We start from the raw sequence: 14163 nt of genomic DNA on the forward strand, positions 1-14163 counted from the left end.
GGCGAGGACAAAACTAAGCAAACATTCAAGTGAAATATTAGCTTCAAAAATGCTTGTATGGATGCACAAATATTAGAATTAACCTGAAGCAGAGTTGGAATAAATTTCCATGATGTGTTTAATGTCTCTTTAGCAGCTGTAAAATCAAAGTGCTGCATCTTTTCCTAAGGTTATAGACCTGCTATGACAAAAATCTATTAGAGCTGCCCACGCAGCCTGTGTGTCTGCCCTAATTATGTCACCTTCATTATGTTCCCCAACTGTACTATTTACTCAGTCTGTCCATCCGTCTCTACAGAGGAACTGTGTGCATGCTCCCTCTCTCCTCTCCCCCCCTTCCTCCTCCCTTCTGTTTTCTTTCTCTCGCTGGCTCCCTCCTCCCCTCTCTACATGTCGGCTCCAGTTTAAGGCTCCATTTCAGCTGCCTGGGCTCACTGCTCTCCAGCCCAGCTAATAAATCATCCGCCAATCTGCTCCCTGAATCGCTCTGCCCCTGCTCCGATTGCTCCAGCCCTCCGTTGCTAGGCAACACAGCGACGGAGGAGGGGCTGAGAGAGCCAGAAGCTCTACCAAATGGCCATCCGCTGTGCAGAAACAACAGGCTTCTCTCTCTCTGAGTTGAGAGCTGGCGCTTTTCACCCGCCCCAAGTTTCCCCTCACAGCCTAACAGTGCACTATTGTGAGGCTGGAGAGGAGACATATAAAAGGAGGAGGAGTATGAGAAAAAAATGATTCAATAGGCCATTGTTGCGTGTGCGCACTTCCTGCTTGAAAGTTGATTGTTGGGAGTTGTAAAACTGGTTAAGATAATGCGGACAAATGCACAAAGATGGTATCATGGTGACAAACAGAGCGCAGGCTCACGCACGCAACATAATTCCTGCAAAATGTCATTCCATGACAACACTGACACAAGGCCGTCCAAGAGCAAACAAAGCCACTTTCACTCAATATGGAGTCATTATACTTGACTCGTTGTTAAAAGCTGACCTTTCCAAGCCTGCTGTGTGTAAACCCAGAGGGCTGAGGACAATCAGTCAGCGAGCCAAAACCAATGGGAGAAAACACTGCTGTCTGTTATGAAATATCAGCTCGTAATAAGTTTGGCCACAGTGTGCAGAGAGGAAATCACAACATGCTCAAAGAAGAGAAGGGGAGACCGCATTGCCAGATGCTAGACTTGCCACATCCTCTTTGCACTAACACCATACATGAGAAGAGAGAAATCTATGTTTAGACATACTAGAAATTATGCAGTTGTTTCTCAATTACAGATTTTCCTCCGTTCTGTAGTTATAACTTTATTTCAACAGACCAAAAGTCCTGTGTTTATATTTACCCAATAATAAACATCAAGATATAAATAATAAACATGAAGACATGTTACTTTGGCAAGCAAAGTAACATCCTCCGCTTCCTTTGGCTTGTATGGACACAAAAGGTGACAGGAAATTCCAGCACACACCCATCCTGCCTGCTGTTTAGTTACTAAACAACCCTAAAAAGCAATGCTGGCAAGTTACCATAATGGTGATTAAATGCACTGTTACCGCAAAAACGTCAGTGTAGCAAACAGAGCTCCTTCTGCAGATGAGAACAACTTAAGTAAAGAATCTCATAACACGTTAAATTAATCAGCCTACAGCAGGGGATGCAGGGTGAGACTTTCTTTTTTTTTTTTTTTTAAATCCGCCTGTGGTGTTTTTGCTCGGGCAGTGTGGCTCAGGATGGTAGGCTTGTGTTCTACCATTTGGGGGGGCCACCACCCCCCACCCCCTCTTCCTCCCTCCCCTCCCATCACAGTGCTGTCGGCGGCCTGCTCCAGTCATCCATCAGCTGAAGACACAGCCGGAGATAAGCCACAACCCAGTGCAGCTGGCTGAGGAATAGACCTCCCGCTCCACAGCAGTCATAGATCAGCCTCTCTGTCTCTGACATGGCGACACACAGCACGACTGCTGCTGCTGCTGCTTCTGGTTGTTTATATGGCACCTCCTGTTGGCCAATGCATTATTAGCACCACCAATTTACAGAGACGATTTTATTATATCAAGTTTGCCAGAAGAGGAATCATTTGATGACCTTCACCAAGGCTGCAGGTGGGGAAGGTGCAAAGAATCAATCTCATGATATAAAACTACTGTGGACAATGCTGGTGCATCGAAATAAATAACTTTTAGAATAAAAATCTATTAATTTGTTACTCATAACATCAACAGAGGAATATGATGAGATTCCTGATGATACATTATAAGAACAGAGCAGATTTCACAACTAAAATTGGAAGATAAATAACTGACTACAGCTGCAATAAAAAGTCTTTGACACGATAATACCGCAAAAACATTGTCTGCATGGCTTCTATGGTCCCATCGTGAATATTAACAAAACTGGATTTATCACTTACAGCATGGCACAGTCTCTGAGCCACAATTTTACTTTATGGCATGAACCGCCTGCAAGAGATTTGATCAAAAACATCTATCTGTACTTGCCCAGAAAGTGTCAGCAGTTGTCAGTTCCAACCCAAGATTCAGTCACCAAACCTGCTCATTTAGTTACAAGCTGTGACAGGATTTTTCTGATCTGAAAAGCAGAAGTTGCTAATCATATCCTGCCAGCTAGTTGTGGTTTCATACTTAATAATAAGTAGTCATTTAGATCGGAGAACTACTCAAAGTTGCAACATTTGCTGCCATTTCGCAATACAGCCTCAGTGAAGACACGTTTAATAACAACAAAAAGAAACAATCTTTGTGTTTTTAACTAAGTGCTTACAGTTTATTTTTGCCATCAAGACTACTGCACATTCAAAAGGATGGGAGGAGAGTTCTGTGTGGGCAGTGAGCATTGATTTGGCTTCTGATAAAACACAGACATAAAGGAGTGGTGTAATGAGACTGCTTCTCTCAGTTTAGACTTAAGAGAAAACAGGACTGTTCCATGTTTCACTGTCTGAAACGGTTTCACACACCCATAATAATAGATCACTTATTTTTTTCTTGGTGGTAAAATCAACTACTCCTTAACTCTCAACAGCCCCCGGCTACACAACAGCTACACGGAGATTCGACTGCGCTGTAGCTGTTTCTGGGGAAATGTTTATACTTTTACATTTCATTTATTTTTCTTTGGTGTTATCTTCAGTCATCACCTTACTGATGAATGAAACCGTTTGAGTGGCGCTCACATCAAGGTGATGGATTTTCAATTTCTGAAAGTTGTAATAATAATCTCACAGTGAATGATTGTTCGCAGGTTGACTGTCACAAATCTGTCTGGAGTTTTCTGTGCCTGACAGAGGACAATAAAAATAAAACAAATACTGCTCTGCAGAACTGTCAATTCTTCCACAGCTGTAATGAAACAGCTCTTAAATGATCATGGCAGTGGTCTTATCTTTCTGTGGGTGGGTGGGGGGTGGGGGGGGAGTGGAGTGTGTGTGTGGTATAATAAATATTTCTCTAGAGTTAGAGAGTTGAGATGAGGTCCAGGATTATGTGCAATGTGGGTGCAGCTGCAGGCAGAGAGAGGAGAAGTGTGGTGCGGTGGGGGCCAAGAGAAGTCAAAGGGGGGAGGGGAGGGTAACAAGTGACCCTGCAGACAGGCTGATTCTGTCATTTCAGTAGCCCCCGCTGTCACTTTTATTCACATCTCTAAAAGAACGGAGGGGTGGGTTGAAAAAAAAAAAGAGCAGGCAGGAATAATGAAGGCAGTCCTGGAGGGGACGAGTTGGAAGAGGGAGAGGAGAGGCCGAGCGAGGGGTGATAAATAAATGAAGAGCAGCAGGGCTGGTTTCTGCGAGTGTGTCAAGGTTGGTGCTACATTTACACCTGTCCCTCAAGGCTGCAGGGCTGAAAAGGCACAACTGGTGATCAGATCACTAGGAGCTGTGTCCTTGGCTGGCCACAGTCAAGATGCCGCTTCTCCAGGCTGTAGACACTGAGGGGCAGGTGGAGCACAGACGGCCTGCTGAGTGCCTCCACCCGCAGACACAAAACACACCCGGCGCTGAACACGGCTAACACTGTGTACAGGGCTCCCTGACAGCTCCTCCACTTCAGTTACATAATGGTGTTTGAACGTGATGAAATAACTCTGTGCAAGTGTGAATAAAGTCATCTTGACCCAGGTCACAGAATGAGATAAATGGGCTACAGAGCAACAATTCCAATATTATTGCAGAGCATCTTTCAGTGGAATTGTAAGAATATGATCATTTCCATATTAACAAAATTCTGATGTCCAAAATCCATGCAAACACATTTTTATTGAAATCATACAAATTTGGTTATTGAGGTTTTGTTTTACATGTGTGAAGTGTTTTGTCTGCTGTAATGTAACAGTGGAGCATAAGCTCAGTGGATTTAATTTTGATGGTTCTATATGTAATTTTGCATTTTGCAATTTTGCCAAACTGTGGTACAGAGCCAGACTAATAAATCATCCAGGAGAGTATATCATCTTATATTAGCTTATTGCAAAAGTATCAGTACCGGTGTACATGTCTGCAAGGACCAAGGAACTGCAATACAAACTAGGTTTAATGACATTTGGAATCAGTGTCTTCATTACTTAGATGACTTTTACACTGTATAATGTCCTTGCCATCATGTATCTTGATCACAATTCTTATTAAAAATTGCAAGGGCTCTACATCAAGAGTGTTTATGTTATGTGCTTATGTTAAAAGACTATCAGCTGATACTTTTCTGTAGTTTCAAACTTTTACATATCAATATCGATATCTGACTCAAAAATCCAATATTGGTGACATTAGTAGCCAATTTCAGCCCTACTGCCAGAAAAGACAGCCTCTCTCTTTTTTTCTAACCCGTGTCACTGAGTTCAAAGATGCTTCAAGATTCCCAGAATATATTAGAGTCTATCATTACAGATAATTACCACTGCTGCAAAATTTTCTCTGATTCAAAATAGGCAGAAGTGAATTACTGAGGTGATCAATTTATTGTCTAAATCGAGTTATTTACAGGTTCAACTGTCAAGTCTCTGCTATGTTTCTTTGACAAGTGGTCTGTGGTAGAGCTGCGGTGGTGGAGGGTGGCAATTAAGCCTCCCATCAATGTGCCTGTCCCCCGCTCTGATCATCTTAGCACAGCAGTTTAGCCTGGTGCCAGCAAGCATGCATAAATAAAGGCGAATGCATAACTAGTCCACAAAAGGATGGCTGACTTAATTTGTTGTGATTAGCTGTGGTCCTGCCGTGGGCTCTGGCTTTATTCAAATGCGCCCATCATGTTCAATTACAAGACAAATACGCCAATTCACTTCCACTGGATCTGAGCTTGTGTATTCAAAGCTCAAGTAAAAAGAACTGCCAAGCTCCAGCATTACAAAACAATATCAAAGTGGAAAAAGCATGATTCACCCAGGAGGAGGAAAAGCTAACCAAAGAATCTGCAGTGGTGGAACCTTGTGTTGTTCTAAGATCTACCTTCAGATGAGTCAGTAGTGTTATCTGTAAAAGGGTGTGAGTAAACAAACTTGTAGTGCAGTGTGTCATAAACCATCAAGCCCAAAGCCGCAGCTCTCAGTCGTTTTGACACGGTGTTATCCAGCACTTTCATTCCCCTGCTACCCTCCCTGTTTGATCAGGGAGAAGGGCTGCCATTTTCTGATTCCAGCCCTTCAACAGCTGTGGTGAAATTCACATCTAAATTCAAATGGAGGCTAACATTACCAGCCCTCAATCTGTTCCCTTTCCAGACCTCCACGCTAAAGATTTATTCTGTGAGTGATAAACAGGATGCAGCTGCTCCTGAGCCTTGGAGGAGCTGGAAACGGACAAGTTTTTACTTATGTCTTGTGAGCCCGGGCCAAGAGCCCTGTTCTGTTTTAACTCTCTCTCTCAACAGCTCCCTCTAAAGACACAAAGCCAGCTCTGACAGACACCAGGCTTCCATACAAGAAATCCCAAAGGATGTCAAGAAAACTACAGAATGCCCTGAAATTATTTACAATTTATAGTCTTTAAATGATTTTTCATGCACCATTTCTTTGTTAATGCAGTTCCAAATTAAAAGAATGGTTTTCTTACCACTTCATCCTCGGACCAGCACTTCTCTATCAGTTTGGGTACTGGCTTCTTCACCAGGCGCTGGAGAGCCTTGCCTGCATCGTAGCTGCTCTCATGAAGCTGTGGACAATCACAAAAACATCAGCACACCATTCAGTTGAAAAATATGCATGGATATATTAAAAGGTATATTTATTAACATGCCGACTTTTTCACAGTAACACATGGGGGACTTTTGTACTGACATATTCTATTTAGCTGATGTCATGCAATAAGGTTCTTATTTTTACTAGAAATCTCAGCCCGAGCAAAACATGAAAGGAAATGCAGTGTAAAGATCCAAGAACAAGGTTGGAAATGAACAACACAGTGACAAAGGCAATTGCTGTGCAGCTTTAAGCCCTGTGTCACATTCAATTGGGTGAAACAGGCAGTGCTGGAGCTCTTCCTCTGAGAATAAACAAGCATTGCTCATTGGAATTGCAAATACAGAGGAAGGTCGAGAGACAATGACCTGCCCGCTATGTTAATTTTCCAGTTTATAGAGTCGGAATATAAATGCCCTGTTTATGATGATTCTAATCTCTTTCTTGTGCTTGATTCCTCTGCATTCATTGTCAGTGTGATGGACAAATCTCTCATTACGCCTGATGTATTGTAAGCTTCTGAGGCTGGGTGTGCTACAGGGGGCTACTCTACTGGCTTGAGGGCCTTATCATCGCCCATCACTGCACACCTGCATCTTAGCTAAGCTTTGAGTAAAATATCTGAAATTCAAACAAGGTGAAGGTGAAAATGAATTTCTGTTTTTTTTTTTTCTTACGAACTCTTTACTAGTGAAAGACTCGCTGCATGGCTACTTACAGTGTTAAGTGCGTTTAATGTAGTGTCATCTCGAGAGGCCGCTAGACACCCATCTTCTGTTGAGCCTCCGTCACACATCCCTGCAAAGGCAGCCATGCTCCTGAGAACACAACGTGGATGAAAACAACATTAAGAAGGCCACTGACAATTAGCAACAGAGCTGTTATGATATCGCTTCACTGACTTCAATGCTCTTTGTTCAATCACATCTCGCAGCCACAGTAGAGATGACAACAAGCAGGTGTGACGGGCTTCATGGCTACTCACTTAACTTCATAAATTTAAATAAACTTTAACAGACTTTAACAAAATGGCACACTACTCATACAATTATCAATAGCACAGGTTTAGGGAAAGCAAGCCAAGTTCACATATATAAACTAGCTAGCTTGGCAACAGTCATTTGACAGAAAATTACCTGGCAAGTATTTTAATAATCAATGATTCAATTAAGTGTAAATGCCAAACATTTGATGGTTCCAAATTTGTAAATTTGCTTTTCCAGGTTATACATTACATTAAATTGAATAATGTTGGGGTGTGGAGTGTTTGATTTTTTTGTTTGATGATCAAAGAATTAATCAATGAAATAACTTGCAAATTAAATAATGAAAATAAATGTTAGTTTCAGCTACACACTACAGTAAATCTTATTTCTCACAAACGTATGCTAAAAGAGGCATATCTCAACAACCAGCTATTACACTTCAAAGTCTGTTGTCATTAGAAAAAAAAAAACCCCACACATTTGATGTTCCCCTGTGTGCACACTTGTTCCAACAAGCAGAAATACTTCCAACATTTTTACAGAGCAGGGCTTTAACATTAAGCTTTGTGCATGTATTATAATCCATGCATATACAAATGTAGTGCAGTATAAGCCTATGTAATACTGGTAGGCAGGAAAACAAATATGATGGATAAAAAAAGACCTCAGTAGAAATTCTACAACACTGTCTGTCACAGTGACAGATTGTGATTAATTGCACTGCAGCCTACAACTACAACATAGCACTGAAACCTGTTAACACATATCACTTTCACCGCAACAACATCTCCGCGAGCGCTGGTGAATGATTTCATCTCATGAAACCACACCTGATGAAGTGTTAGACTAATAAGCAGCATTACAATACAGGGCTACAAGAAACTAGAGACTTTGTCAAAACAAAGCCACTGCTGCTGTTGTAGATTTTTAAGCATAAATGTGAATACTAGTTATTACTCTCATTGATGATGAGATCAGTCCACTGACAAGAGGGGGCAGTTTGGGAATTACATATTTATTTATTGATATATCGTTAACTTAACTGGTGATAGCTTTCTACCAGGTCAGATCTTGCCCTCTGTGAACAAGTCTGGATCCCTGTTTCTCCGGGCTCACCTTGCGGCTCTGAGGTACATGAGAAGGTCACAGTCATTGACCCCTGGCATCCAGACCAGCTCCTCATTCTCGGTCACTGCCTGGCCACCAGGAGAGGGGAAAGGCTGCAGCTCTGGGAGCTTGGCCTAATTAGGTCCAGGGAGAGAGAGAGGGACAGATGGTGTCACACTACAAATAGCATGCAAGCTTGAAGAAAATATCAACTTTCAGCCTCCTGTCATCAACACTTCACTGTGGGGCTGAGTGGTGGCAGCGGGGAATGGGGACAAGTTACAGTCACAACGATTCAATATCTTAACACAAGACAGGACTGCACTACTCAGATGACTTTCTGTCCTTGCCACAGGTCTGACTGACAAGCAACATTACTGCAAACATTATCACCTACATTATCATGCAAACATGAGAGATATATGTTGAGTTTAAAGACCCTTGATTCAACCAGTGGTTACAAAATAAAGTGTCATAATCCATACTGGCATCATTTAATGAAGAAATTACTATTGCATTTTTTTTTTTTTATTTAATACAAAATCTTAGATGTATTGCAAATAATAAATAAATAATGTAAATAATTATCTGTGAATGCTGTGAAAACAGCATCGCGACAAAAACCAAACAATCTTGTTTATTAGCTATTACTCAGCTATTTTGTGGGAGAAATTTTGCTTAAGTAAAGTTGAACGATAAGACATTAATGCGCTAGTACACATCCTGTTTGGATTTTATCACCTTAAATGACAAGTGACACCATGAATGAGACTAAATCTATGAGGGAGAGAACAGTTGTAAAATTTCAGCTAATTGTGTGATAATGGAATCCACACACTGAGGCTGTGTCCTGTTGCTGACGTGGAAAGAAACTTGCATCAACACTGGAGCGCTCTCTCAAGTCAGCTTGCTGGGTGATGTGTGTATCATACAGTGACTTACTTGGTGACTGGGTCCCACTCGGATTTCCCCTTGTGTGCTGTTTAGTCGCCTGAGAAGAGACAAAGAGAGCAGATTGAAACTAAATATTTATCTGGCAGCATTTCAAACCTAGCTGAAAGAAATCTGTGTGCACTGTGCCTGTTGAATCAGCTCAACAGCTGCACAAACTATAAAGTCACAACTGGGTATAATAACTGAGTGAAGCTTTAAAGCAGGGGAGAAAAGACAATGTCAGAAACTAACAATTCATGATAAGGACAAGATCACATACGCTCAGAGGGGACGAGGGTTACACTTTCTATTACGAAAATCCTTAAGGTAAAGTCACATGTGAGCAAAGTAGATAGTATTTTATTCTGAAAAGCAAATAAGGATTTCAGGAGAATATTCCTGGGTGACTGCTCCTGCACAGTGAGCTGAGCAGAGCACATTTGCAGGCCTCATATTGCGGATGCAGCAATAAAACAGAATCCCCTAAAAGGAGGAGGAGGAGGAGGAGGGAGCTGGCTCTGGATATGCAAGGCGAGAGCCACGGAAACGGCTGCTGGTACAAACGTTGGTAGCCATAGCAACTGCAATTTAATAATAGTGTCCCGAATCTCCAGCTGCAATGGATTAAAGAAAATGACAAGATGTTCCTTTTGAAAAGCCTTTCCCTGTGTTGCCTAGGTAACAGCGCCGATTTTCATACAGCAGAGCGTGGGGCGGCCCAGAATCTGTCAGCGTGATTTGCACCCAGAGAAGCTCGCACTCCATCATGCAGACCTGGTGGAAACCTAAGAGGCCACAGCCCACTGGTCTCTTTACAGACCTCCAACCACAAAACCCTATGACGAGCACATATTTGACGCGACTCCCTTTTCCCCTCTTTTAACAAACCTCCTCCACCTCCTGTCAGACAGGAGAGACTGATTAGAGGGGTAATCCATACTGTTATGAACTATGGCTGACAGAAGCACTGGCACAGACGATATCCGCACAGGCCAAAAACTGAATTTCAGCTGCAGTGAATGACCCCTGGGCCTGCCAGGACAGCCTGCTGCTCCAGAACATGTCGAAATACGTCATTTCATTTTATTACAAACATTCTCAGCAGATAGACAAACTAAATGTAAATGCAATCAGAACTTGGCACGCTCACCCAAAGCAATGAATAGTGCTGATAAAGATAAAATATAGAAGTTCCCTGCGTCATCAGCATTTTTGATTGATGATGAATGATTTCATAACACTTCAGTTTTTATTTAAGGCAGGTTTCTTGTGTATCTGAATGAAAACTGCTAATTTGGGTATTGCAAATGAATAATGTGGAAATTGCGAATAACAAACTATTTCCTTGGATTTATTTTATTTTTAAGCTGGAAAACAAATGAATATATTATGCTGCTTTTTACTAAACCACAGAATGTCTCATAACCCATACTTCACTATGCGAGTATGAGTCTGGTCTGAGAGAAAGTTCTACAAATGTGTTGCTGACAATGCACAGTTTGCCAGGTCAACAGTATGTTTGGCAGGAGGCTGTAAGGATGACAAATGAGGACCTGTGCACCAAAATAAGAACAGGATGTTTGAAGATAGGTGTGTGTTACTCAGGCAAATCCTGAGAGCAGATGGTCGACGTTCAGACAGGATTCTGAGAGAGGAGGCAAAATACAGATATATTGAGGCAAGCGGCTCTAAGGAGTTTCCAGAAAGACTGCAGGTATTCCTGTACAGAGAGAACCTAGTGAACAAGCAAAGTCCTTACAAGCATATGATAAAATTAGGCCTTTATTAATTATACTGACACAACCTGCAAAATACCCCTTTTTATTATTATTTTTATTTCTAGACATATCTGAAAAAATAAGTGACTCAGAACTGTGTATTTTAATTTGTAGACAATTTATAAAATAAGAAAGGTATAAATCTTTAAAGCATTATCTTCACTGTTGCACTCAAAGTGTTAGTTATAATACTGTGCCTATCTTTATGTTTTCCTCTAATAAGCTGCTCAAAGCCTGTTGTCTCACACAATAAACAATGTAAAATATGCCAATTTGATACACACAAGTTCAAATCTAACTCAGCATTAGCACACAATCTTGTCAAGTAATTACAGGCTTACTTATTAAACCCAAACAACAACGTGACAGTCTGGTCAACTTCTGTGTGTGTGTGTGTGTGTGTGTGTGTGTGTGTGTGTGTGTGTGTGTGTGTGTGTGTGTGTGTGTGTGTGTGTGTGTGTGTGTGTGTGTGCAATCAAGGATAACCCCGCCCCCTCCATCAATTTCAGCCAATCGCAGAGCGCGTCTGTGGCACACTGACATAATTGCAGCACAGCAAAAACAGACCCAACTTCATGGTATTTAAGTACCACAACAAGCAGCGTGTACACGCACCACAGCTGGCGACAGAGCCGGCTGAGCTTTGTGTGCAGCCCTGTACTGCTCCATACGCCATGTCATCCCGACTGTAAACAGGAGCTGCAAAATGGAGCCAGGGGCAGCCTCTCCTGCTCTTATTCCCGTCTTATAACCACGCTGGACGCACATTCATCAACATCAGTGTCGTAGACACTGCGCATTTATCGGGACTTTGATGGCAACATATGAATAAAGGTGTGCTGCAACGGGTTCGCCTTTATGGTAGCGCAAACGCGTAACGGTATGCGATCTGCAGCGACAGCCTGTGTGTTCAACAGCATTCAATCCTCTGTCCAGCGACACAATGTGCACACTGGCTTTAGCGCTCCCCGACACACACCCACACACACACACACACACACACACACACACACAGCCGGATCACATAATGACAGTGATGCGGACAGCTTGCGAACATCACAGTTTTGCTCCGGCAGCAGGATGCGACTGGTGGAAATAAGACGAGCCGACAGTCGCGCAGCAACTAATAACGGTACGAGAAAGCAGGAGAATATGATCGCAAACCTACCTCCGGGGACTGAACAAATCATCCATTTCTGACATCGAGCCCTAAGGTTGGGTGCTGACACTGTGTGTATAATGCTCGTTGGAATTAACTCCCCCTCTCCCACCTATTTCTAGGTGCTCAAAATGGAGAACCACGCATTCGCTCCGGAGAGGTGTTCACTGAGCTTGTGCTGTGACCTCAGCCTGCACGTACAGCGTCGCAAGCTCGGCTCGCTTCTCTACAGACGCTACTGAGCATGTGCTGCGACCTCACACACGCACAGACACGCACGGACGCACACAGAGGCAGGCAGACACGCATGCAGGATACGGAATTCATCTCTCCTCGTATGTCAGCGCCATAATAAACAAGAGTGAAATTGCAAGGCTGCAGACACCCCGCTCAGAATACCAAACGATCAGAGGACGGAGGGAGGGAGGGAGGGAGGGAGGGAGCGGAAGACTGAGACTGAACGGGGCCCTGAAGGAGGGGGCTCCCAACTGGCAACCCTCGGTGCCAATAACAAGCCAGCTGTCACTGCCACACGTGAGACTCTCCAAACAACACTGGAGGGTTTGAACAAGGCGGCTTCACCAATTTTCATTAAGCACCTTAATTAATTCAGCAACTCATTATGTGCAATCACCAACCAACATGTCCCACAAGTGCTTTAGACAAATTCTCCATTTGTGTATATTTGGGTCAAAGTGGAGAGACAGCTTACAAAAATCTTACATGATACAGAAGTAAATCATGAGATACCAATTGCATAAAAAGGTTTAAATGTTTAAATATTCAAAAATGTAAGCTTGACAGTTTGTCAGCACATCAACATGAAAACTGTGGGGGGAAGTTGTTATAACAAGTGAACAAGCGTCACTTTATGTCTCATACAAAGTCTCAGTAAAATACAGAGAGGAGCATACACTACCTTCATCTAAAACTTTAGTACTACAGTCATGGTAAATTCAACTGATAATCCCAAGATAATGTATTATTATTCATATTAGTAGCTCAACAACAACAACAAGAATAATAATAATAGTTTACAAAAAGGACCAATAATTAGTGATGACACTAGGTGTAAAAAAAATAATCCAATTAACATTTTGACTAGTAATTGCAGGAAAAGCATAGGTGTTACTAATAACATTAATGATGGCAGTGTTGCCAGTAAGCCTTGACTGTGATCCAGCATCCACAGCACCAGCATCCTGAAGCAGCTAAATTCAGAAATCATTATTCACAATGTTCTTCTCTGACTGTGACATGGCAAAATGTCTTGTGGGAAAAAGGCCTCTCATTCTGATCAAACAAATACAACTGATGAGCTCGTTGGAGATTTTCCATTCCAATCTTAATTTTAATGTAAAAGATCAGTAATTAAAAGTTAACATGCATTTTGACAAACATCAACAAATGCCCAGACAATTATAAAGCCATGGGGGTTTCCCCGGCTCATTCCCATAATTACACCACATTAGGACCATTCTTTGTGCACCGATAACATTGTCAGCAATAGTGATTAGACAGTGTCATTAGACGTACCACTTTGTAACCAAAGCCAAAAAAGCAGAGAGCTCATGAGTAATAAGAAATTACTTCTATATTCATCTGCTGCACTAAAAGAAAATGTTCCATTAATTCTCATAATATTTTGCTACTGCGCCTGATACTGTGAAAAGTGTTGTGCAGAGGATTAGGAAAGGTACTGTAACAGTGGAAGTGACTGGAGAGAACGCTCCTCACCTGGTCTCTGGGTTATATCCAAGGATATAGAAGAAGGAGTCAATGCGGGCTTTGAACTCCCTGGCAGCAAAAATATCGGAGAAATGGGAAATGTTGCATTTCCCCCTGTGAGAGAAAAACAGGCTTCATTAGACAGAAACAACTATGTGAAACAATAGCATGAACTAGAAGGGTTTGGGTGTTCATCCACTGAAGGTGACAAATACAGCAGCAGGTACCTAGTGTCTGTCAGTGCCTGCTGACTTTGCTGTGAGATAACAGACTCTGGCTACTGAACTTC

At 42.2% G+C, this 14163-nt stretch overlaps 1 protein-coding gene across 6 annotated transcripts in view; it reads right to left on the reverse strand.

Moving 5' to 3' along the window:
• Window positions 1-14163, reverse strand: part of rerea (arginine-glutamic acid dipeptide (RE) repeats a) — a 121680-nt gene that overhangs the window by 21254 nt on the left and 86263 nt on the right. For 4 of the 6 annotated variants that reach the window (XM_071475962.1, XM_071475960.1, XM_071475963.1 and 1 more), the window contains 5 exons: window positions 13884-13988; window positions 9219-9267; window positions 8286-8410; window positions 6902-7001; window positions 6059-6157 (listed from right to left, as the gene is read on the reverse strand). In XM_071475962.1, the coding sequence (XP_071332063.1) occupies window positions 6059-6157; window positions 6902-7001; window positions 8286-8410; window positions 9219-9267; window positions 13884-13988 (478 nt within the window). Of the gene's footprint in view, window positions 1-6058; window positions 6158-6901; window positions 7002-8285; window positions 8411-9218; window positions 9268-12155; window positions 12492-13883; window positions 13989-14163 lie in introns of those variants that run through there. The other 2 variants (XM_071475965.1, XM_071475964.1) reach the window with 2 other exon arrangements.

Source organism: Trachinotus anak, unplaced genomic scaffold (genome assembly GCF_046630095.1).
Source record: "Trachinotus anak isolate AG129_WGS33_773 ecotype Australia unplaced genomic scaffold, CSIRO_AGI_Tana_v1 ptg000004l, whole genome shotgun sequence".
Taxonomy (NCBI): domain Eukaryota; kingdom Metazoa; phylum Chordata; class Actinopteri; order Carangiformes; family Carangidae; genus Trachinotus; species Trachinotus anak.